Source organism: Microtus oregoni, unplaced genomic scaffold (assembly GCF_018167655.1).
Source record: "Microtus oregoni isolate MIOR12 unplaced genomic scaffold, Mior012 000000F_ref0000247, whole genome shotgun sequence".
In the NCBI taxonomy this organism is placed as follows: Eukaryota; Metazoa; Chordata; class Mammalia; order Rodentia; family Cricetidae; genus Microtus; species Microtus oregoni.
Window position 1 is genome coordinate 38910529 of NW_024543059.1, and position 23648 is coordinate 38934176.

General features: G+C 49.3%; 2 protein-coding genes across 4 annotated transcripts in view; both read left to right on the forward strand.

The window, feature by feature from the left end:
- The first annotated feature begins 2745 nt into the window (after window positions 1–2745).
- Window positions 2746–18144, forward strand: Htatip2 (HIV-1 Tat interactive protein 2). Of its 2 annotated transcripts, none has more exons than XM_041650785.1 (6): window positions 2746–2896; window positions 3350–3545; window positions 5912–6019; window positions 15017–15154; window positions 16763–16824; window positions 17411–18144. In XM_041650785.1, the coding sequence occupies exons 2-6, from the start codon at window positions 3351–3353 to the stop codon at window positions 17634–17636; spliced, it is 729 nt and encodes a 242-aa protein (XP_041506719.1). In that variant the 5' UTR covers window positions 2746–2896; window position 3350; the 3' UTR covers window positions 17637–18144. The 2 variants fall into 2 exon arrangements, with proteins under 2 accessions (XP_041506719.1, XP_041506712.1); XM_041650778.1 differs by lacking the exon at window positions 2746–2896 and adding an exon at window positions 2903–3066.
- Window positions 18145–20433: 2289 nt separating this feature from the next.
- Prmt3 (protein arginine methyltransferase 3) overlaps window positions 20434–23648 on the forward strand; it is a 73178-nt gene continuing 69963 nt past the window's right edge. Inside the window, exons 1-4 of one of the 2 annotated variants that reach the window (XM_041649881.1) lie at window positions 20434–20573; window positions 20653–20779; window positions 22188–22270; window positions 22932–22981. In XM_041649881.1, coding sequence (XP_041505815.1) covers window positions 20549–20573; window positions 20653–20779; window positions 22188–22270; window positions 22932–22981 — 285 coding nt within the window. In that variant the 5' untranslated portion in view covers window positions 20434–20548. Of the gene's footprint in view, window positions 20574–20652; window positions 20780–22187; window positions 22271–22931; window positions 22982–23648 lie in introns of those variants that run through there. The other variant, XM_041649891.1, reaches the window with a different exon arrangement.

Here is a 23648-nt window from a genome sequence, read left to right on the forward strand (position 1 = left end):
GGGCGTCAGGGCAGGTAGGCATCTTTGCTCTGTGAAGAGCTCCAGGACTCTGTGCCCAACTCTGTTCTCCTCCAGGTTAGCACTGGCTCACCAGCACCTCACTGAAGGCGAGAAGGAAGGGGAGGAGGAGGCCTGCTCTGTAGCCCAATCAGATGAGCACACATTCCCTTTGCTCCAGTCTCCTGGGTGAGGTCTGAGTCCCAAGGTCATCTTGAAAGTGGTCCTGCGAAACACTCCAAATGCTCAGCTGTGTGTGATACAATATAGAACTCAGGGCTAAAGGATGGAGAGGAGTCCTCTGACCTTCGAAGACTTGTGAGTCTGGGACTGTGCACCAGCCCTGGGAGAGTACTGCAAAGTGTCCAGGCCCTTGTTTATAACAGTAGGGACTGGAAACAACCTGACCTGTTTACAAGCAGGATGTGGGTGAGTCCAGCCTCCTGGAATAGCAGAATGCAACTGTGATATTCATTTCGTCTTTCAATTCACCCCCAAAGGACGCCAAAGACCATCAGATAAGATTTTACTGAAGTCCCACTGGCTGAGACCAATACTTTTCCTGGTGTGTGTTGGGGGGTGTTTACAGAACATGAGTGAAGAGTGCCTGGCAAGAGTGTGGGTGACTCCCAAATGGCTGCATCGCCACAGAGATGCACCCCACCATGGGGGGTGACCTCCTGAAGTTACATCACGGGGACTTTCTTGAGACTAACCTTTTACTCTGAATGTAGTCTGGATTCTACTAAGAGCCCTTGCAGCTGGGGTCAGCAAGGGGAGGAGGGCTTTATGGCTTTTTAAAACATCTGTCAGGGAATCTTAATAGCCCCACTAATGTTATCTTTACCACAGACCTCCCTACCACTGCATTGCTGTGTTCTAGTTGCCATGGCTACGGGCAAAATCCAAGGAGGCACCATGTTATGCCCCGAGGGGGAGAAGGTACCACAGAACAGCTACTTAAAAAGAAACATTCCGGGGCTGACTGACCCTCATGTCACAGGGCACGGCTCTAGGGCCCCAGAAATGAATATGGGTCTAAGGTACACATTTGAGGGTATGTACTTTAAAACCATTTTTCTTACTTTATTTATTTATTGGGGTGGGTGAGTGTTTAGTGAAGAAGTCCTGGGTTCTCTCCTTCGACCACGTGGGGTCCGATGCTTGAACCCCAGTTGTCAAGTTTCGGGCAAGTACTTTTGCCTGAAGATCCCTCTGGACAGCCCCTAAGTGCTTTTCTTTTCGCTGCTGAGTTGCTGGATGTAGTCTGACTGTCCTGGAGCTCAATATGTAGACCAGGCTGGCCTCAAATATTCACAGAGATCTTTCTGCCTCTGCCTCCTGAGTGCTGGGACTAAAGGCCTCCTGGCTGTATGTCATTGTTTTTTTTTTAATTTTTTTTATTGAGAAAAGGAGAAAAAAAACATAAACAAAAAACAAGTTTCCACCTCCTCCCAGCCTCCCATTTCCCTCCCCCTCCTCCCACCCTTCTCCCACTCCTCCCACCCTTCTCCCCCTCCCGTCATTGTTGTTTTTAATTTTGTTTTGTTTATGTGTTTTTTGCATGAAGGAAGGGACCCATGAAGTGCATAAGAACCATGGAATTTTTTACACAGCCCTATAAAGAGCGTTGGACATGAAACTTGTAAACTAAATAAAACCAAGTCAAACCCCCAAACCCCAAGACACAAAAGTAGGGGCCCTGAGATTCTCCAACAAGCAAAACTGATCAGATTGGAAAGCTCTGGGCTTCCAGTGGAGAGGAGGGGGTCACCAAAGCAGAAGAATGAAGGCACGCCCTGGAGTTCTAGATCTTGTGTTGGGCTTTGTACCTCGCCATGGTATAAGAAGGTCTCGAATCATGACCTGAACCTTAGCTTATGGACTTTACATCACAGTTTTGAAAAAGAAAGGAGAGAATGGTCTTGGTACAGTTAATAATTATCTCCGCAAGGGACTGGAATACACGAATCCCCAAGACCATGTGACCTGAAAAGATCTGAGGGTGTCGTTTTGTATGACAGTCTCCAGGAAGGCAATGGCAGAGCCTCTGGCAGCCTGGCACGGAGACAGCTCAGTGAGGATGCGCTCCCTGTTGCTGCGGCTTTAAGCTGTCAACAGCGGAGTCCTTCTGACTGGAGTGGACGGAGAACGGAATTTACTACAGAATAACCGGAAGTCCTCAGAACAAGCTCCGCCCACAGTTAAGGCAGGGGCTCACAGGATGCTGTCGGTCGTCCTACACAGTCCTTACCCTTGCCTAGCTGGTTCCATCCCTGGCTTTTGTTGCATCTTTATAATTGTTCCCCCGAAGTGGAAAAACCTGTGTGGAAGCAGTTGATTGGCTAAACCTAGGCCAGGTCTCACATCTAATAAGCAGATTGGGACTGGGCACATTTCATTTGACCTCTAGATTGAGGAAGATGTGACCCTTAGTTTTACATGCTTGTGCCACCACATCCTATCGACCCAGTGCTGGGCATGGAACCCAGGGCTCCATGCGTGCTAGGCAAGCACTCTACTAACTGAGCTACACACTTCAATCCCCAGTGTGAGGACGGGAGCGTTTTTCAACATGGTCTGAGAGGATGCCTTCCAATACAAGATTGAAATTACACTTTGGGGAACCACGGGATGCCTTTTAGCTGAAACCTGTAGGCTGTGGCCTCAGGTGGTTAGGGAGAGCATGCAGGGAGGGTTATGGAGGAAAAGATCTGGCATGGGGTAAATGAAGCGCCCCGCTGCGTCCTGCTGCAGCTCAGCCCCAGGGAGCAGCTCGGGGCTGGGTGCAGCCCATATGCCAGGGTGCAGCTCCAGTGCTGGGGCGGGTCCCGCGCTTAGCTCCGGCGCTCAGTGGGGCGGGGCCGCGAGCGCTGTCACCCGGAAGACGTCGCGGCGGGTAGGCTCTGGCTGGCCCTCTTGGGGGGGATCCTCGCCGGGAGTGGGAGACTGCGGGGGCGCCTGTAGAGCGATGCCTGGCTCCTGGGCGCTGGGCGCGGTGGCAGCCGCGCTGGTGGCCTCGATGCTCCTGCTGCAGCGTGGGGACGAGGGGTCCGGGGCTGGCCCCAGGTAACCCCGGGTAGGGGATGGAGCCCGGCCCTGCAGCCCTGTCCAGTCGGGCCGGGTTACCGTGGTGTAAGAGGCCCGGTGGGGTAGAAAGACACCTGGGCGCATCCAGCTGGGCACATTTGAGGTGGCCTTCGTCCGGAGCCCAGCCGTGACTCAGCACTTCCCCTGGGCTGGGACTGTGTAGATAGAATCTCTTCTGCCCAACAGATCAACAACCCTTGTTCCCCAGTGTAGATTGTCGCTTAGCACTCTAACACAGTCCCTGTGGGTGTTGTTTCCCCAGCATGGCGGACAAGGAGGCCCTGCCCAAGCTTCGGGAAGACTTCAAGATGCAGAATAAATCCGTCTTTATTTTGGGCGCCAGTGGGGAAACCGGCAAAGTACTTTTAAAAGAAATCCTGGGACAGAACCTGTTTTCCAAAGTCACGCTCATTGGCCGGAGGAAGCTCACATTCGAGGAGGAAGCTTATAAAAATGTGGTGGGTATTTGAGCTGGGGCTAAAAAAATGTAGCCGCAGTCATTTTGCTGAGGGGAAGGTGTCAGTACCCAAAGGCTGATCCTTGCCAGGTGGTGGTGAAGACGGAAAAAATGATCAAAATTGGGTTCGATTGATCTAAAAGAGCCCTTCTAGCAAACTCTGGCTTGTAGGCTTGCCTTTTATCCTAGATCATCTTGCAGCTCTCAGGTGTCTGGAACCTAGGCCAGAATGCGGAACGGTGGTCAGAGAAAGCCTGTGTGTAGTTAGTTCCTAGAGCACAGTGCTTGCTCATGTTGCCTACCTGTGCACTCCACAGAGTGGGGACGTGTGACAAGGACAGGTGGAGCTTTCCCCACCTGTCCCCACTTCACTTCCCAGGCCTGTGTCTGTAAATGCAATACTGCCTTCCTTATAAGTGACACTGTCCGGGTTAAAGCACATGGTAGTGCCAGACTTCCATCTGGTCATCGTGCCTAAGCATCCGAAGTCAGAGCTTCCGCCTCTATTTTGTTCTCCAGTAAACAGAGATACCTATCAACTGCAGCAGATTAAACAGTGAAGCGTTCTGCCGGGACCACATCCTGCCAGGATCACATCCTGCTGGGACCACAGTCCTCCTGGGACCACAGTTCAGTCCTGTGGGTCCCAGCCTGTGGGCTGGTGGGCACATTTGCAAATTCGTGTTCTTGATTCCTGTGATTTCCTGGTTGTTCATCTTACAAATGTCTCATGCATCAGAACTTGCTGGTTTAAATAGACCTCTCTGGCCTCAGGTGGGTTCTGGGTGGGCTCCATAGTCTAGTTTCCTGAGCCCTGGGGAGATTCTGACAGTGGAGCCTAAGATTGCAGTTTTCTCTGAGAGTAGAGTCTTGGTGGCAAGTCTCTTTACCAGACTTTATTTTAGTTTTTGTTTTGCTTGTTTTGTTGTTGTTGTTGTTGTTGTTGTTTTTGTTTTTTCTCTCGTGTAGTATATACTGTGCCAGGAAAATCCATCTGAAGGAACTGAAGGTAGTGACAACCCCCAATATTTCATTTGAGCTCCTGGATTGCTGCTAGCTTGATGTCAGGATACAGTATGATTAGGTTTGAGATAGTGTTTCTCTAGCTAGTGTAGGCTGGCCTTGAACTCAGTTCCTCCGCCTCTGCTTCTGCCAGTGCTGGGGTTACAGGCCTAGCATATACCAGTTTCAGCGTAGATTGGAAAGACCACGGAGGAAAACAAGATGGGATTAGGGATGCAGCTCAGGTGGTAGACAGCTTGCTTTAGCACACACAAGACCCCTGGTTCAGTCTCTAGCCCTGCGTAGCTTGGTTATGATGGAGCAAACTTGTCCTTTTAGCATTTCGAAGGTGGAGGCAAGAGGATCAGAAGTTGAAGGGCAGCCTCAGCTACATAGGAAGTTTGAGGCCAGCCTGGCCTTGAGAGAGATGGAGGGAAAGACACAGAGAAAGACAGAGATACTGAGGAGGAGCTATACAAACTGCGGAGGCTGAATCGCAGGGATCGGAACAAGTCCCAGGAAGGTGCCTTTGTCTTGAATTCTTTCTGGCTGATTCTAATGAAGGTAGTTCTTGAATTGAACTGGAGGAATGGTTATCACCCCAGACATTACAGCTGGACAAACGGAGGCACCCATCTGGTCAACAGTCTGCCTCAGGTTTGGAGAGATGGCTCTGAAGTTAAGAACACTGGACACTCTTCCAGAGGACCTGGGTTAGATTTTCACCACATACATAGCGGTCTGCAACCATCTATGGGGTTGTGCACCCAAGGGGCCCCCTTCAGGACCTCTTGACTCTATACCCATGTGGTGCAGAGACATGGATGCAGGCAAGTACCGATACACATAAAATACATTTTAAGAGATTTAATTAAAAAAATAAAAAACTTGACCACAGTTGGATGTCTGTGAGTACTAGGCCCAAGATTTGAACCTAGATCCTTGAGATTCTACTTGCGACTCTGTCCACATCCTACCCGAATGGTTTCCTTCCTGGTGAAGTAGAGATTGGCTTTTTGTTTTCCCAAAGGTAAGATACACATGACCTTGCTGTTTGAAATCTGACTTACCCTGCTGCAGTTGCATGTTCTGTGAGCACACATGTGTACTACTGATTAGATTTTTTTTTTTCATTGCTGGGTATACAACCCAGGGCCCCACGTGTACCCTGCAAACACTTGGCCACTGAGTTCTACACCCAGCTCCAGGTCGGTTTTTTTTGGTGGGAAAGAGGAATTTGGCAAACTTTATGTTAAGAGTTTAGATACTTCTATAATTGTTTGTTACTTATTCTTTACATCTTGAAGAGTGTGTAGTCTCTTTACGTGTGTGAAATTACATGCCGCTGTGCCCTTCCTTGTCTAGAATCAAGAAGTGGTGGATTTTGAGAAGCTGGAAGACTATGCCGCTGCCTTTCAAGGTCATGATGTTGGCTTCTGTTGCCTGGGCACCACCAGGGGAAAAGCAGGAGTGGTGAGCAAGAATTAACCGTGTCTCTTCTCACTGGCCAGTATTGTCAAGAGCCTCTTCCTTTCTTTCAAAGCTTTATTTCTCTTAAGTGTTTTTGTGAGGGGGGTAAGGGGTAAGGGGAGTGATGACCACAAGAGGATACAGATGCCTGCAGAGTCCAGAAGAGGGCGTCAGAGTTACAGGTGCTTGTGAGCTACCTGACTTGGTACTGGGAACTGACTTCGGGTCCTCTGTAGACACACTTTGGAATCCTAACTGCTGAGCCATCTTTGCAGCCCCAAGGGCTCCTTTCTCGCGTACTCTTTTTTTTGGGGTCGTACTGCAGTGCTTAAATGTAGAATGTGCGTAAGATTCCATCTGCTGCCCCATCTGTATTATGCACGGGACATTGCAGATAAGGTCATCTTCAGAATAACCTTGAGTTAGGGCCTGAATGCTGGCTCCATCCCAGAAATTTACGTGACCGTGCCTATGGAGATGGTACAGTCATCACAACGTCCCCTGACTAAGGGAAGCAGCCCACAGTCTCTGGGCAGAAGTTGGCTCATGCCGTGGGCGGTAAACTTTATGTGTCTTTCCATAATCAATGTTTTCAGCCTTTTCTCTCACTCATTTGTTCCACCTGCTCTCAAGTCAGCCTTTAAACTTAGGAACTAGATCGTCAGAACCCAGAGGCACGATTCCGTCAGCCCCCGTGATGACTTAGCCCTCGGAGGTGATTCAGCCAGAGATGACTCAGCCCCCACTGACGCAAAACTGCTTCAGTGCACATTTTATGTTCTCTTTAATGGTGTGCTAAATTGAGTCAGCCCCCTCCAGGAGCTACGTGTACTGCAGAGGTAAAAGTCGTGCTTTATAATACAGATCCTGGACAAGCATTTATATGTCTTATTCAGTTTACATCTTAGTATGGTTTATTCCTCTGGCAGGATTCGCTGGCTGGAGTCCACATCTCTACTAAATAAGTTGGATATTGATTCTGCCATAAGGGTCATTTTAGCCACCTTTTCAGGAGTAGGACAGAGTGCCTGGCAGGAGCTGCTTGAGGCAGGACAGGTTCATTTTGGCTCACCGGGTGAGGGCTCAGTCCATCGCGGGAAGGGAAGGCAGGGTGGCAGGAACCAGAGGCAGCTGGTCTTCTTTTGTCCTCAGTCAGGAAGCAAACATGATGCCAGGGCCCACTTCACTTCCTTCGTTCTGTTCAGCTTAAGACCCCAGCCCATGGATGGTGCCACCCACATTTAGGGTCGTCTGCCCACCTCAGCTAACCAGATCTAGACACACTCTACAGACATTCACGGAGATCTGCTTCCAGGTCAGGTCGAGTTGACCATATTAACTTTTACAGTGGTTTACACTAGGTATAGTTCTCCCTGCAACTGGAGAGAGAGGCTGTTGTGAGCCCCCTGGTGTATGTGCTGGGAATTGCATTTAGGTGCTCTGACCAGGCAGTACCTGCTCTGAGCCACCTCACCACTTAAAGGCAGTTTTTATAAACCAGTGAATTGATGGGGCTCTGAACAGCGGTTTCTAGGAGCAGAGTCGTGGCTTGGTTGTGTCTCTCTAGGCTTTTTGGTGCTGCAGAAGGTAATTCTAGAAATGGTTTCAGTTGAGATGGACATTCCTGTCCTGTGTAGTTTTGCGCTTCCACCCTGGGAGCCAGGGCTGGGGAATGGATTACAGAGAAGCTCTGCTTTCCCAAGAATTGCGTTTCTTCCTCTAGAAGGGGTCCTGTACCTGCTCAGCTGGTGCAGTCCTAAGAAGCACGTCCTCCAAAAGCACTGCAGCTTTCGGCCGCAGGCTCAAGCCTGGCTTGAACCGTGACTCAGCAAAAGGAACTGCTGCATTCAGCATAGATAAGGCAAAAATAGTGTTGGGGGAAATGCTGTAGTTCTAACCCGAGGAGTAGGTTCACCTCTTAAGTCACTCAGTACCTTTTGTTTGTCTTTCCCAACGGCCTGAAAAGATAAAGGTAATTGATAACTCAAAAGGGCAAAGAACAGCCAGGTGAATAAGCTAGTAGTCAGTGGGCCAAGAAAATGGGCAGGAAGTAAGTTGATACTGCCTCTAGAAAGGTGTGTGTGTGTGTGTGTGTGTGTGTGTGTTGTAGGACCCAGGACACCTTGGTACACACCTGCCAAGACAGGCTTTATAGAGACCAACAGGAAACTGAGTCTCAGTTTACCCTAAGGCAATGCCTGGTTTCAAGAAAGACCACAAACTGAGACCACCCACGCACCACTTTGGAACAGATCATCCGAAGGAAATTCCAAACGTTCCAAATATTGTAGATAGAATCACTTGATGTTGCCCAGCACACACCCAATCCCCTTTTCACCAGGGCACCCCTAGACAAATGTCAGTCTGAACCTTAGAAGTCCCTCATCCCAACTTCTGCTGTTATAAACCCCCAACTGTGCTAGGGCTCTCCAGTCATGCCAATACTTGGACACAGGGAGAGTCCAAGTTTGAACTTGAGTAAGAATAAAGGCTCTTTGCGTTTACATATGGGACTCAGTCTCTTAGTTGGTTTTTGGGGGATCTGCGGATCTGAGCATAATGTGTGCGTGTAGGTGTGTGTGTGCATACACGCATGCTTACATGTTAGGGTACTTATATGGAGGTCAAAGGACAACTTTGGGGTGTCTCTCCCAGCTTGTTGAGAACAAGATCTCTCTCCTACCATGCTTCAGGTTAGCTGGCCTTCGAGCTTCCGGGATTGCCGTAGCGAGACACTGCATACCCCCTCAGGCTTTTGTCTGTAGGTTCTAGGTGTGGAGCTCAGCTCTTAAGTCTTTCAAAACCTGCTGTGGTATGCACCTGTAATCCCAGCACTTGCTGTGAAAGGCTATGCTGTATGTGTGGCATCAGCTTGGATTTTGTGAGACCCTGTCTCCAAAGCAAAGGACAGAGACCTTTAAAGAAAGACCACTTGGATTCAGCGTGATACACTGGTGGTTGCAGTACCTTAACTTGAGAGGTGACAACATACAGGTGGCTAGGAATCATGGTTCAGAGGGGCTTGTGACTTTCTGAGCTCATCCCCACCGGGATTCTGGGTTAGTAGGCCTCTTTGGAGGAGGACTAGCCATGTGGCTAACCCGATGGACACTGCAATGCTGGTGGCAGGCCTTGTGTCTTTTAGTAGCTGTTTGTTACAGGAATACACTGTGATTTTACCTCAGCAGTCTGAGCTTTCAATGGAAAAACTTGGAGAAACTCAGGCTCTTGTCTCAGTGCTCAGGTCTTCTGAGTTGCTGGCTAGTCACCCTGTGACTCTTTGTGGAATAAAGACGGCCCAGTGGCATTGGGTGAACCCCAACATGCGTGGCCTCCCAGCTGTGCGGATTAGAAGTCTGAGGTCAAGGTATTAGTGGGTCGCTTCTTTTATGGAAGGTTTCTCTCCCTGCCTTCTCTGGTTGCCTTTGCCCATGACATTTTCCCTAGTGCATGTGTCTGTGTCTCTATGGTCTTGTTTTATGAGGACATGAGTCATTGACATTGCGTGAGGGGCCAGTTTGCTCAAGGACAGTCACATCATGAATTCCATCTGTAATGATAACTTCTCCAAGAAAGATGACATGCTGAGGGTCAGGGGCTAGGACCTAATGTAATGATCTATCCTGTCCCTTTAAGAGACAAGCCATGCCCACTCCCTCCCCTGAAGCTGATCTTCAGTTTCCAGCATGAGTCTCTTCTCTTTTCTGTCTCCCCACCCCCTGCAAAGAGGCAGCTTCTGCCTCACTCCATTTTCCCTACTTCTCCCCATCACCCTGCCCCTGCTTGCTCTCTTTCTCTTTCTCTCTCTCTCTCTCTCTCTCTGTTTCTCTCTGTTCTTTCCCCTTTTCCCCTTCCCTCCTATCCCCTTCCTTTTCATAACCCACTAAATAAATGTCCAACCTCACTCTGCATGGCGTGCCTATCCATCTGTCTCTCGCCCACTGCACATGGCTCCCTGCCCAGGACCAGCCACCTCCAGAGACCTGTGGCATGGACTCGTGGCATATCCATCTGTCTGTCTGTCTATCCTCATGGGACTGGCTGCCCCATCGAGGTCTCTCACCTACCACGTGATTCTCTGCCTGGGACCTGTGGCCCACTGCAGCCACTCAGGGAACTGCACTGTTCCTGCCTGGGACTGGCTGCTCTCAGGACCCGCTGCCCACTGCTGCCACTCAGGGATCTGCAGTGTTTCTGCCACTGCAGCCATTCGGGTATCTGCAGCATTTTTACTTAATCTATTACACCTAAGCTATCTTTTAACGATTACAGCTCAACCCTTGGATTTCAGGCTGCACTAGGCAGAAGCCTTAGCTTTCTCCAGCTATTTGGAAACCAATGTCTTTCAGCAGTGACTGCTTAGATGCTAAACTTCTTTCCCGTGCCCAGGCCACAGCTGTGCAGCTGGTACAATAGCCTGCACACTTGACCCTAATCCAGACCTGCTGCATGAGCATCTCTGAGGTCAGAAGCTTGGAGTCTGTTTTGCAGATTCCTTGAGAGCCTGATATAGCTGATCCTGCTTTCCTGTTGCACTTGCTTTTGGGAGGCATGGGGTTGTATTCATCTTCACCTACTGGTTTTGCAAGCACTGTAGTTCTAATACTCTTGCTTTAGCTGGCCGCCCGGGCCAAGCAAAAGCTGAGATACCCTTGAAAACCAAATGTACCTTGAAGAGCAAAAGTCAAAGACAATGCTGGGCATAATACATTCCCCCTGTGTGAAGTAGGAGGAGGATTTGGGTAGCAAGTTTGTGTGGTTTCACCCCTTTACGTATCTCCCTGTTAGCAGTGGTCTCTAGCAGCCCGTTTGTGGGTACTGCCAAATGTTTAGTGCTGTTAAGGTGATTAACACAGCTGTTGCGATGTTTATTAAGCATCTGTAGACTCTTGGCTGCCGATTCCAATAATACGCTCTGATAATCCAGCCTGGGAGTTGACTGACACTTGCCTTCAATTTTTGTATGGCCCGTGGCCTACAGATATTTTTAAATGGCTGAAGATTTTACACCACATGAAAGCACAGTAAGTTCAAATTTTAGTATCCATAAAAAAATTGTGGTTAGAACACAGCCAAGTTCATTGCATTTTGTACCGCGTATGACCACTTTTGTCCAATAACGGTGGGTCTGTGTAGGGGTGGGCAGGCCTTCACAGCTGCTTTACAGCATCAGATGCCCAGCCCTGCTCTGAGCTCCACCGTTTTATTTAATGTTCAGGAGGAGGCTTGTGATATGGTGAAGTCAGTAACAGTCCAAGGACCCAGATCCCAGGTCCTGTGTGTGTAGCCTTGAGTCTGTCGGTGAGTGCCTGTTGAGCGCCCCTCCTTCTCTAGCACCCAGCTCTCTCCCACCTGCAGAATTCCTTGACTACATTCACAGCAGAGGAACACCTGAAGTGAGCGCAGCGACGGACTCAGGAATCCTCAGTCACCATTTGGCTTGAGTGTCTTTGTTTTTATTCTGGCTCTCATTTCTGTACCCTGGGTCGAGAGCTGCCATCCAGAATACGCATGGGGTTCCAGGTGATGTTATCCTCTTCCTGCCAGCACCTGTTGTCTACTCTGATTTAGGGTTGAACTGAAAAGAGGTGAAGGAGCAGAAACCCTCAACAGAATCACAGTTGAGACTATTGACACAGGGAGAGGCCTTCCTCCTCAGGAAGGGCCTGAAGACCATTGGTCGTCCCAGAGTGTCCTCTGGTCCTGCCACTGCCTAGCTATCCTGTTATGTTAGTTACCTTTCTGCTTCTGCGCCATGGCCGAGGCAACTATAGAAGGGTTTATCTGGGCTTATGGTTCTGGAGGATGGGCGTCCAGGATGGCAGGGCAGAAGCAGCAGGAGGCAGGCTTGGCGGCTGGAGGGGCAAGCTGAGGGCTCAGGTTTGAACCACAAGCAGGAGCAGAGAGCCCACTGGGAGTTGTGTGATGCTTTGATACCTCAAAGCCTGTTTTCCAGTGCCATGCTTCATCCAGCATGGTCTCTGAAATAGCCCCAACAGCGCCACCAACTGGAGATCAAGTCCTCGGGGACATTCCTCACTCAAACCTTCACTCTTATTGACATGAGTTGTCCTTGGCCTGTTATCCCCACACTTGGGAGGTAGAGCGGGGAAGATCAGGGCTTCAACATCATTTTTGGCCCCATAAGTGAGTTTGAGGCCAGCCTGAGATGCTATCTCAAAGCAACAAGAAAATGACAGCAAAGATGAGTTGTTCCAGAGCCATAGTGTTGTAGTGTTGTTAGCTAGTTTTCAGACATGTGTAAAAAGACAGAAGATGCATTTTAATAAGACTCAGAAGACTCAGGGGAATCATCTGAGCTTGCGGCAGAGCCCCTGAGCGCATCTCTGTCAAGGTATATGTGTTCTTTTGAGTAGATCTGGGAAGGAAAGTTACCGTGGGAACTTACTTATTCCCTGATTCTAGAAAGCTTCTCCATCTTAGCATAAGGCACACTGGCGATGGGATCTGAAGACTACCTTGAAGGATTTAGTACTCTTAGAGGCCTGGCTTTTCTCTGGCTGTATGGTTAGACAGTGAGGTACAGTTGTTCAGAAAAACTGTTTCTGGGGTACGGAGTGGCTTCGAAAGTTTGTTTTTCTACTGTTTTTAATTTGAGCAGTAGAGAGCAGGAACAGGAGTAAGATTAAAGCTAGGGCCTTCTAAAGAGAAACAGACTCGTTCTTATGCCAACTGCCCCACCCCCCTAAACCTAGCACACATTGGTGTCTCTAGCCAGTCCCAGGGCCCTTGTTTCTGCATGTTTTTTGAGTCCTTGGAAGCCGTTGACCCTTTTCCTTTAGAGTCTAATTCAGCAGCAAAAAGGCCACGCCATCAGAGTGAAGGAGGTGAGGTTTAAAATTTAGTGCGCTTGGAAAAAGTGCGTATTTATAATGCGTTTGAGGGCTCAGCGGATTTGTGAAGTCGGTTGGGATTAACAGCCATTGATTGCTAATAAAACAATATTTAGCTTTGTTAAGAGAACAGCCCTGGAGAAAGGTGTGGGCACCTTGTCACCAGGGCCCATTGAAAGGGGATGATGGGCTAAGGATGGGGGTCCACACGTTGGCGTGGGTGCTGGTCCTTCAAGAAGCTGTTGTCAATTGCTCGCCGGGCTGGTGAAAGGAAGGACGCCAGAGCCGGTGGCTGGGGTGGTATTGATGTGTCTCCGCTGGCTAATCAGATTGAGAGTCCCGTGACATTTATGTCACTTTAATTTCCATCGCACAATGGGGGGCGACAGCACTCTATTAAGGAGAGGTTGATCCAGAACTAAAGCCAAATAAATTAGGGTCTCAGTTTAATCAAATTACCCCTCTCCTGGCCCTGGATTAAGTGAGAGATAGCGTCGGTCTGGAGGCCTGTGATTGGCTGAGCCTCTCTTGTTTTTAAAGAAACTGCTGGGGTAAAAAAAAAAAAAAAAGCATTGGAACACAGACAGCTATAGTGGTCTAAGCATTGTGCTAACACAAGGCAAAATTTATGTTACTAGTCAACTATGCATCAGGAAGGATAAACCAGTTATTAAAATTGCTTTTATTTAGAGTAAGGGAAAGAAATAAATATGCAAGGTCCACCGAGGATTTTTCTCTGGAGTTTGGGTTTTCCCTGTCTCCTCTCAGCCTATCTAAAATCTCCATTTAGAGAAATCAACTTCCTCTCTCTCTCTCTCTCTCTCTCTCTCTCTCTCTCTCTCGTTCCCTCTCAAAAGTGTTGCAATTTGGTTTACTTTACATTTATTTTTTTTTCATTTATTTATTGTATTTTGGAGACATGGTCTTGCTACGTAGCCCTGGTTAGTAGAACCTATTACAACTACCAAGCCGGCCTCAAACTTGCCACGACTCTCACCGCTGCTTCCCAAGTGCTATGACTGCATGCACGCACGCCCACCCACCCGCCTCCCTCGGCTGTTTCCACACTAATGTTAAGAAGCAGAAACACGGATTTGAGTCGGCATATAGGTTGGGCTGGCAAGTGAGTTGTTTGGTCTGAGTGTCAAGGTATAAAACACCAGAGAAGATAGTGATAATTCCTGGGTAAAGAGCTGAGTTCTGGCGCTGGTGAGATGGCTTAGTGGTTTACTGCTTTTGCAGAGAATCCGGGTTCAGTTCACTTGGGGGTGAAACGATGTGTCCTTCAGTTAGGCCCCCTTATTATGTAGTCCTGTTTGTTTGTTTGTTTTATCTGAACCGAGTTTACCTATTTATTTAGATATTTTTGGTGCTCTGACCCTGTGATGTAGATTAAGAATGAAGATTCAGCACTGTCCTCGCTGGGCTAAACCTTGGGTGGTTTGAGGAGGGACCAGTCTTCTCCAAACATTTAAAAATTGTGAAATTGTGTGCGTGACTGTGTGTGTGTTTGTGTGTGTCCATGTGTGTGTGGTAGTGAGTAAGCCAAACACATTTATGGAGGCCAGAGGACAATTCTGTGGACTCGGTGCCTTTCTTCCACCATACATGGGTTTGGGAATTAAACACATATTCAGAGTGGCAAGTGCCTTTCCCCACTGAGCCATCTTGGTGAGCCCCTAACCAACATTTTTCGATTACACGCTTACCAGTTTTTCAAAGAATTGAAAGGCATGCATTGCCATATAATATCCAAATTATTTTGCAAGGGCTCCATGGAAACTGGACGTCACACTTTCCGTTCTCACAGTGCCTGGGAGTTCCTATGTGGTACCCTGAGAGCCCAGCCTGGTAGAGCTGACACAGAGAAAGACAAAAAGATTGGTAGATTTGTTTGCCGTCTGGGCTTCATTGCCATCCCTGTGGTGTGGTGGTGGGGTTCTCCTGCCGAAGCTGCTCTTTCCATCTGGACGCTCACCCTTGGAGCCTTTCCCCAGGGTCTGAGTCTGGCTTTCGAGCATGGCTTAGATGTGTTCTGTTTAGATCCCATCTCCCCCAGGCCTCCCAGCCTGCCACCCAACCCTGGGAATCATCTTTAACATGAGCATGCGACATGAGGAAATAACTCGGGTCCTTTCCCCTCCAGGAAGGATTCGTCCGTGTTGACCGAGATTACGTGCTGAAGTCTGCAGAGCTGGCAAGAGCAGGCGGGTGCAAACATTTCAATCTGCTGTCCTCCAAGGGGGCGGATAAGTCCAGCAGTTTCTTATACCTACGAGTAAAGGTTTGTGTGTGCTCTCCCTTCCATATACATAGAATAATCAACAATACTAAGTAGCCAGTATAATCTTTAAAAAAAAAAAACCTCATTGTATTGTGTATTTTCCAAAGCTTCAGGGACTGTTTTGGGAGAAACGTACTTAGAAAGCAGGTATGGTTCAAAAGCTATCTTCCCCATGAATTACTCAGTAAAGTCGGTTGAGAAAGGAGAGGCAGCCCTGGTCTTGGATGGCATGGCCTCTCAGCCTCAGAGATGGACACTCCCTCCATTTCTCTCTGGCCAAGATGCCAGAATTTTATGCCTCTTGCCAGTACAATACGTGGTTGCCGCTGGTTTTAACCAGAAGTTTCCATTTCCTCACAGTGAAGTAGAGGCGCTGCCGCAGGAGGATGGACCTGTTTCTGTGCCGTGTGTCTCTGGACACGGGTTCTCCTTGGCATGAAATCCTTTTTCAGACACACACTTGCCTTTTGCCTAATATGCCAGGAGAAAGGGCTTTCGTCTGGCTAGGCCCCACATGTCTGTAGTCGTCACCTGGACTTGGAGAAACGCCTGTCGTTTATAGAGTCAGTTCCTCACTGGAGTCTTAGACATCACCAGGGGATCCCCGTTGCCTTAACTCCTTTTGTCAAGCACAATGCCCTGAAGTCTTGGCTCCATCTTTTTTTAATTGGTTCCTAGGCCTACCCCCTTCATCACCTGGGTCTCTTACCTGAGTGGACCTTGAAAAACATGTCACATGATAGCTTCCCTGGCCTCTGATTACTCACCTGGTGCGAAAATTCATGACTTCATAATTTAAAGCATCTCTGTTTGTCATTTCATTGTTTTCTTGAGATCTGGGTGGGGGTTGCTAACGCTTAGAAGTGATTGGCACAGAGGGTCATCTAGGATCCACTGGGTGGAGGCTCGCCTCCTGATCGCCGTATTTTTCTCATCTATTACAACTGCTTGTATACTGAAAAGGTGACCGTGGGGCCAGTGAGGAGGGACTGAAGGGGTTTGGACTGATGTTTCACTTACCCTCTCCGGGTCTGTTTAGACATTAATGAAGGGAGTGCCCCCGGAGCATGGCCAACCTACCAGGGGTTACACCCTTAATGAAAACCCACCTCCTCTGCCCTAGAAGCCATCAGCTGTCCATTGCTCCTCAGTTAGGGGTGCAAGTATGTCAACCCCACCCACCTCCATGCTAGAATGCTGGCTAGCTTGATAGTGTGCAGGCAGCCACAGCTGCTGAGTTCGTGAGCATGGCAGGCCTGTGGGGTCCAGAAGACACAGTTTTGTTCAGGTCCACTCTAACCTCTGGCTCTTATGATCTTTCAGTTCCTCCTCCTCTGCAGTGGTCACTGAGCCTCAGGGTCTGGGGGGTGACGCTGCATTTTGACCATTAGGGGACGACTCTCAGTGTGACAGGGTTAAATGGCCTCTTCCTTCTGTCCAGACTTTAGACTCAGGCTGGCTGCTGGGATTAACGTGAGTCTTGGGAGCTGCAGAAGCAGTTTATCTTCAGGCCTGAGTGACCCCCTCTCAGGCTTTATCTGAGTGCTTTGGTCTTGGGCAAACACTGATTTTTTTTAATTTTTATTTTATGTTTTTAAATGTTAACAGGGAGAAGTGGAAGCCAAGGTCGAAGAATTAAAGTTTGATCGCTTCTCAGTGTTCCGGCCGGGGTGAGTAGAGAGGCTGACAGCTAAGCCATCTGTGAACGAGGCTGGCTCGGCATGAGCTGCTTCTCCAAAGGACCCACTTTCAGCTGGGGGGGTGGGGGGATGGAAGGGGGAAGAGTAGCTTGGAGCTGCCTCAGAATCATGGGAACTTTCTGGAAGAAGATGCTGCCTGCATTTTTTTTCCATAACATTTTAAGTTTTATTCACTTCATGCCCTTTTGTCTTTGTACCCCACTCCCCCTTTATTTAACAAATCAAACTTTGCAGCCACCACGTGAGCCAACTGATTTTCTTGAGGCCTGGAGGCTGGTGTCTGCCGAGGTGCCCCTCCTCCTCGTGGCGGTGCCAGCTTCTCAATGTGGCTTCACATAGCCTTTCTCATGCATGTCCTTCTCGCCAGAACGGCAGGCCTATCCTGCCCTCAACACCTCTGAGCTCTAATTGCCTCCATAAAGGCCATCTCCACATACAGTTGCCTTTGGGGTTAGGGCTTCTGCTGACAGGTTTGAGAAAACAGAACTCAATGTGAAGTATCCATAAAGTCTGAGCGCAGGTGCCATCTCTTCCCCTGCCTTTCTCTGTCTCCTAGAGTCCTGCTGTGTGACAGGCAAGAGTCTCGTCCAGGCGAATGGCTGGTTAGGAAATTCTTCGGCTCTCTGCCAGAGTCCTGGGCCAGTGGGCACTCTGTGCCTGTTGTGACCGTGGTTAGAGCGATGTTGAACAACCTGGTGAGTCCCAGCAGTGGACAAATGGAACTTCTGGAAAACAAGGCCATCCTCCACCTGGGGAAAGACAGCGATGGGCCCAAGCTGTGACCATACGCGAGGACGGATTTTTCTCAAACCTCAGTGCCTGTCACCGAATCAGTCATGTTGGGGTCTCTAAAACGTCTCTCTGTAGTCCTTTGTGGTGTCCCTGCAGCTCCGTTAGGAAACCTCACTGCTCTGCTCCAGCTGTTGATGTTGTACTGACTGTCCATGTGAGTCACCCAGGGAACTATGGAAGGATAGGCCTGTAACATAGCCCTTGTGGAGTTTGTGGGTTGAGGACAGGGATCTGTGGTTTTGACTTCTATGTCCTCTGGTTAGGAGACCAGTTTTAAAGCTCTCCGAGAGAGACGCCTGAGCACTGAGTAGCGGGGCCCTAGCCCTCCAGGCAGGCGAGTGCCGGTGAAGCTTACTGACAGTCTGTCTAATCTCTGAGCCGCACAGTGCCGCTTGGCTGCACGCAGCAGAGCGAACCCTGCGCCTTTACTGCGTTTCAGCGCAGGAGATGTAAAACAAGCTTCTGTGATTCACTGAGGAATAAAAATAAATGGCCAAACTCTGAGTGCTGGTTCAGTTGCTGAAAACTGTGGAGGTCCAAGTGGGAAGGTGCAGCGATGGCCCCCGGGGATGGCACCCCAGCCCCTAACATGGCAGGGTCTGCAGAATCTTAGGTAGTATGTTCCTGGCACTCTAACTCTGCCCTGCAGTATTATAAAGTCATATTGTTGCCCTCGTACCTTTTTTTTTTCCATTTAAGTTTCTATTCTCACCCTCACATTGCAAATGGAAAATCGAGGCGCACATGGTTAAACACCATGCTCAAGGTCTAAAGCTGAAAAGCTAAGCTAGGATATGGCGGGGTTGAGATTAACTACACTCAGCCTGATCCCCTATCTTGTATTTATTTTTTGTTTGTGTGTCTGCCATGTGTGTGTTTCCTCAGAGGCCAGAAGATGGCAACAGATCCCCTGGACCTGGAGTTACAGGGGACTGACCCTTCCCTCTCTATGCCGGTACTAGGAACTGAACTCAGGTCCTCTGGAAGAGCAGCAAGTGCTCTTAACCACTCAGCCATCTATCCCGCCCTCTGAAGCTGGTTTCTTTAACCATTCTGTAAAAGTACCCCATGTCCATCTATTTCAAGAGGGTTCCAGGTAATTTAGCACATTGTGGATGCATAAAACTTAAATGCTTGGGTTTCTCCATTGGTCCAGGATGCTGACAATCAACTGCAAACAGTGGTTAATCTAAAATTCTCCAGCACTAAGCTGAAAGACTCAGGGTGGTGGTGAGCTTTTCTATTGTTTAGTTTTGTGACAGAGTCTTGGGTAGCCCAGGCTGGCCTCAAAGTCAATGAATAGTCCAGGATGACCTTGAACTCCTGATACTTAAGCCTCCACCTCCCACGTGTTGGGGTTACAGGTGTGCCCTGTCATGCCTAGTTTCTATAGTTGAAACTATAGAAGCTGGATTGAATCCAAGGCTTCATGCATACTAGGTAAACAGTCTACCAACTGCCCTGTGTAAACATGTGTTTTTAGAGATGGCACCAGGGAGGACTGCAGAGAAGCGGTCTCTTCTGGCCATGATAGGACCTCTGTGCCAAACCCAGCAGCTATGGTTGTCTGTTCAAGACCAAGCCAGTCAGCATTCTCATGTGGAGGGGCGGGGATTCATGAGCCCCCCGACTCCCAACTGAGGAGCTATGGGAGAGGGAGATGCGAGTTCTCTTTAAGGATGTGGCCTCTGGTGGGTTGACCACACTCCAGCAGATGTCCCCACACCCAGAGTATATGGACCCTAGAAACCAGAACCCATGTTAATGATTTTTTTAAAAAAATGATACAAAGGTGAGGGGTAGGAAGAGGGGTGGGGGTGGATAGACCCGAAAGGCGTTAAGGGGTGGGGGAGGAATATGATCAAAATGCATTGTATGAAATTCTCAATAAAAACATTAAAAAAAAAATAAACGGTGGCCATGTGAGGAAAGTCCGGGTGGTGGAGCGGAAAAGGCGGAACCGCCCACTAAAGCGCTTCAGAGATCAGCAGGACACAGGTTTGAGGGTGTGCACGGCGGCGGGCAGTTGAGCCGAGCTGATGGCAAGCATTAGGCAAGCCTAGCTGGCTATGTCCTCAAACATGCCCCATGCGTAATCCAGCCTTAGACTGCAGCTTGTAGGCATGACCTACCCAGAATTACTGCTGCTCGCCTGTCTGAGGGAATTCCATGGTTAGATACTAGGAATATTAGAAAGGAAGCAGCCTGACAAGTGGGAATCGCCCCATTGCCAGGTAGACAGCATCGTTTGCTGGCACATACCAAACAGTCCTCTTGTTTCCATGGTGTGGGATCAAGTTAATGCCTAAATTTTTAACACACATGAACCCATGTAACCCTCACTATAGCCCTCAGGCTACTACAGTCATGATCGTGTTTGTTTTACCAGACAGGAAACTGAGGCCCAGAGAAGGCAGGGGTCTTACGATCTTAGAATTCTAGCTACTGAAATAGGGTTCAAAGAGTGTGTGTCCCCATGTTCTCACTTTCCCACTTTAACACCCCTAGTAGGAGGCGCGGGGCGGGGAGGATTTGGCTCCATTTGATATCAACAGTGCATACCCAGCTTTCAGGCAGAAAGGTTTTTTTTTTTTTCCCCCCCCCCGGAGCCTTTCTTCTGTACTGGGCTCTGGAGTTCCGAGCCTAGCCTGCACTGACCACCTCCGCCGCCAGATGGCGCTGCGGCAGGTCGCGCTCAACCTTGCCTTTGCGCACGCGTCCACTCTGCAGCGGACGGGAGTGGCGCCCGTCCTCTCGCCCCACCCCCGTAGCCCCACGTGACCCGGAAGCGCTCTCGGGCCGGCGCACGGCCGGCGTCTGTGTTGCTTGGTGGCTACCGCGCGTCCGCGCTCGCTCGTGGCTCCGGTGCCGCGCTGTGCGGCCGCGCGCCTAGTCGGCGGCCATGTGTTCGCTGGCGGCGGGGAACGGTGGGTCCCTCGCGCGGGCGGCGGGGCGAGGGAGGGCGGGCGCGGGTCCCGGCGCTGGCGCTGACTGTGTGCCCCGCAGGCCAAGGCGCCGAGCTGGGGCCGGAGCCCCCGGAGCTGTCGGACAGCGGAGACGACGCCGGCTGGGAAGACGAGGATGCTGAGCCCGCGCACGGCCGGCAGCACACGCCCTGCCTGTTCTGTGACAGGTTCGTGCCCGCGTGGCAAGCGCGCGACGGAACTAGCTAGCACGTGGCGGGCCGGAGGCCGTGGCCCACGTCTGGCTGCTGATTGACAGGGGCCGCTCACGTGTTCCGGGGGGGCGGAGCCGGGAGCCGCTCTGGGTTTGTCTCTGCAACCCAGTCAACGCCCCCAACACACATACACACAGATCATACTCCGGGACCCAGTCAACGCCCCCAACACACACACACACTCCGGGACCCAGTCAATGCCCCCAACACAGATACACACAGGTCATACTCCGGGACCCAGTCAACGCCCCCAACACACACACACACACTCCGGGACCCAGTCAACGCCCCCAACACAGATACACACAGATCATACTCCGGGACCCAGTCAACGCCCCCAACACACACACACACACACACACACACATCATACTTCGGGCTTGGCATACAATCCCTCTGGAGGCTGAGGCGGGAGAATGGCCATGAATCCCAGGCTAACCTGAACTACCTTGCTTGACCTCCCCCACACACCGAAAAAGCAGAACTCTACACTTCAGTCTTAAATCAGGGATGGAGTCCTCTGTTTCCATGAAGGAAGACACAGTATGGGTAGTTTTAATCCTGTTACTTGGGTAACGATTTTGGGAGTGCACACTCTGGAGGGCGTTTCTGTTTCTGCCATCCTGTAACATTACCAGTAGTCTTCTCCTGGAGCCAGGTAAACAGCCCTAGCCCACCTCCATGATTGAGGGAGGAATTGATGCCTTTTGTACTTAGGGGAAATGAGGCTGCAGAGCCACCAGCTTGTTCAAGGTCACGAAGCTGCGGGTTTACAGTCCCAGAACACATCTACTTTTTGCATCTTAGTTTCAAGACAGTAACTTTGGGTGTGTGGGCTCAAAAGGGGTGTTTGACATTGACCAGTGCTGCTGAGCCCCCAACATTTGGGGCATGTTGCAGACTGGTGACATATGAGTTCCCAGGTGGCACCTTACTGGAGAGGAGGAATGAACATTTATTGGTGCAGTGCCCTGTGATAGCTGTGAGGACGCTCCAGATGACCTATCCTGGCAAGCATTTACCTGTGCGCTAGGCAAACAGAGAAGGGATGCAGAGTCTCTGCTGTGCGTTCTTGTCCTCCGTGTCCTTCAGTGTTGGAGGGGACAAACAGAAGTGTTACTCTTCCCGTTGTAATGTAGGGGCTGTGGACAGCCAGTGTGCCAGCTGTATGCTTTGTCTAAACGCATGCGCCCTGCTGGTTCACCTCCGGGAGGAGATAGAGAATCAAGTAGGGAACTTTTATGACACAAAATTTATCAGGGAAAGCTGTGTTACTCAGAAGCCTTTGGGTAATTTTGGGGCGGGGGTCAGTACTTTGACTTCTTCTGCAGACTGTCCCATGAGGCTTTGCTTGTCTCTTTAGGTTGTTCACGTCTGCTGAGGAAACATTTTCACACTGTAAGTTGGAGCATCAATTTAATATTGATAGTATGGTCCATAAACATGGTGAGTATCTCTTAGAATAAAAACAGTTTTGTTTGTGAAGTTTAGCCTCAAATTTTATAATTTTCCAGACCCTTCCTTTTCTTTGTGCTTGCTTCCCCAAAGTGGATGTCAGGTGACTTCCCCAGTTGTACTCCACTTCCTGGGTTGAGGCAGGGTCTCTCACTTGAACCCTGAACTTGCTGATGTGGATGGTCTGGCTTGCCAGCCTACTCAAATGATCCCTGGTCTCTGCCTCCCAAGCAATGACATTGTAAGATACCACCCCTCTGCTTGGTGTTTTATATGGTGTTGGGGATTCGAACTCACGTCCTCATGCTTGTTGTGTAAGTGCGCTTATCCACTTAGCCACACAAGTATGACAGCCTGAGTTTGCTCCGCAAAGGTGGAAAAAGACAGCCAGGACACACACCTGTCACCCCTCCCCGACACACATACCATACCTCCCACATTATACATTATAATAATAAAAAATGCAAGAAAAGCACCTTGAAACTTGTTAAATATGGCTGTTTCTCAGTTAGGTATTTACAAGTATGAAAATTATAGTTTCTAATTCTTAACACAAAATTCCAAACAAAAGTGATAGTTTAGAGGTCAAGAACGCTTATGTGTCAGTTAAAACACATATATTAAAATCTGTGACTTCTCTTCTTCCATTTAGGACTTGAATTTTATGGATACATTAAACTAATAAATTTTATTAGACTTAAGGTAAGTTGGAAACTTAATGTTCATTTATTTATTTGTTTGTTTGTTTTCTGAGGCAGGGTTTCTCTGTGTAACACCCCTAACTGTCCTTGAACCACACTGGCCTTGAACTCACACCCGCCCACCTCTGCTTCCCAAGTGCTGGGATTAAAGGCTTGTGCCAGGGCTTCCTGACCTGGAAACTGAATTTATGAAGTTTGCATAGGTTGCCATGCTGATTACTTAATAGAATATTAGCAGTTGTTTCAGATCTGGCATTTTCATATTGTAGGAATTGTGGGTGTGAGGACAGAGTGCAGGGTGAAGCTCCAGGTGGGGGTGTCACCTGCTTACTCCTTCCCTGTTTAACAGTGTTAAATCGATACTGTGCGAAAAGCAATTGTCAGATAAAAGGAAAACTGTTTCTGTAAAATCCAATAATTTCTAGTCTGATTCTAAGTACTTTGGGTGTTTTTTTTTCACAGATTATTCTCTTTTTTTAAAATTTCTGTTTTAATTTTTGTGTATGAATGTTTTACCTGCGTTCCTGGTGCCTGCGGAAGCCAGAAGAGGAGGATGTTGGATTCTCTGGAACTTGGGTTATAGGTGGCTGTGAGCCATCATGTGGGTGCTGGGAATAGAACCTACCTCCTCTGGAAGAACAGCCACTGCTTTTAACCTTTGAGCCATC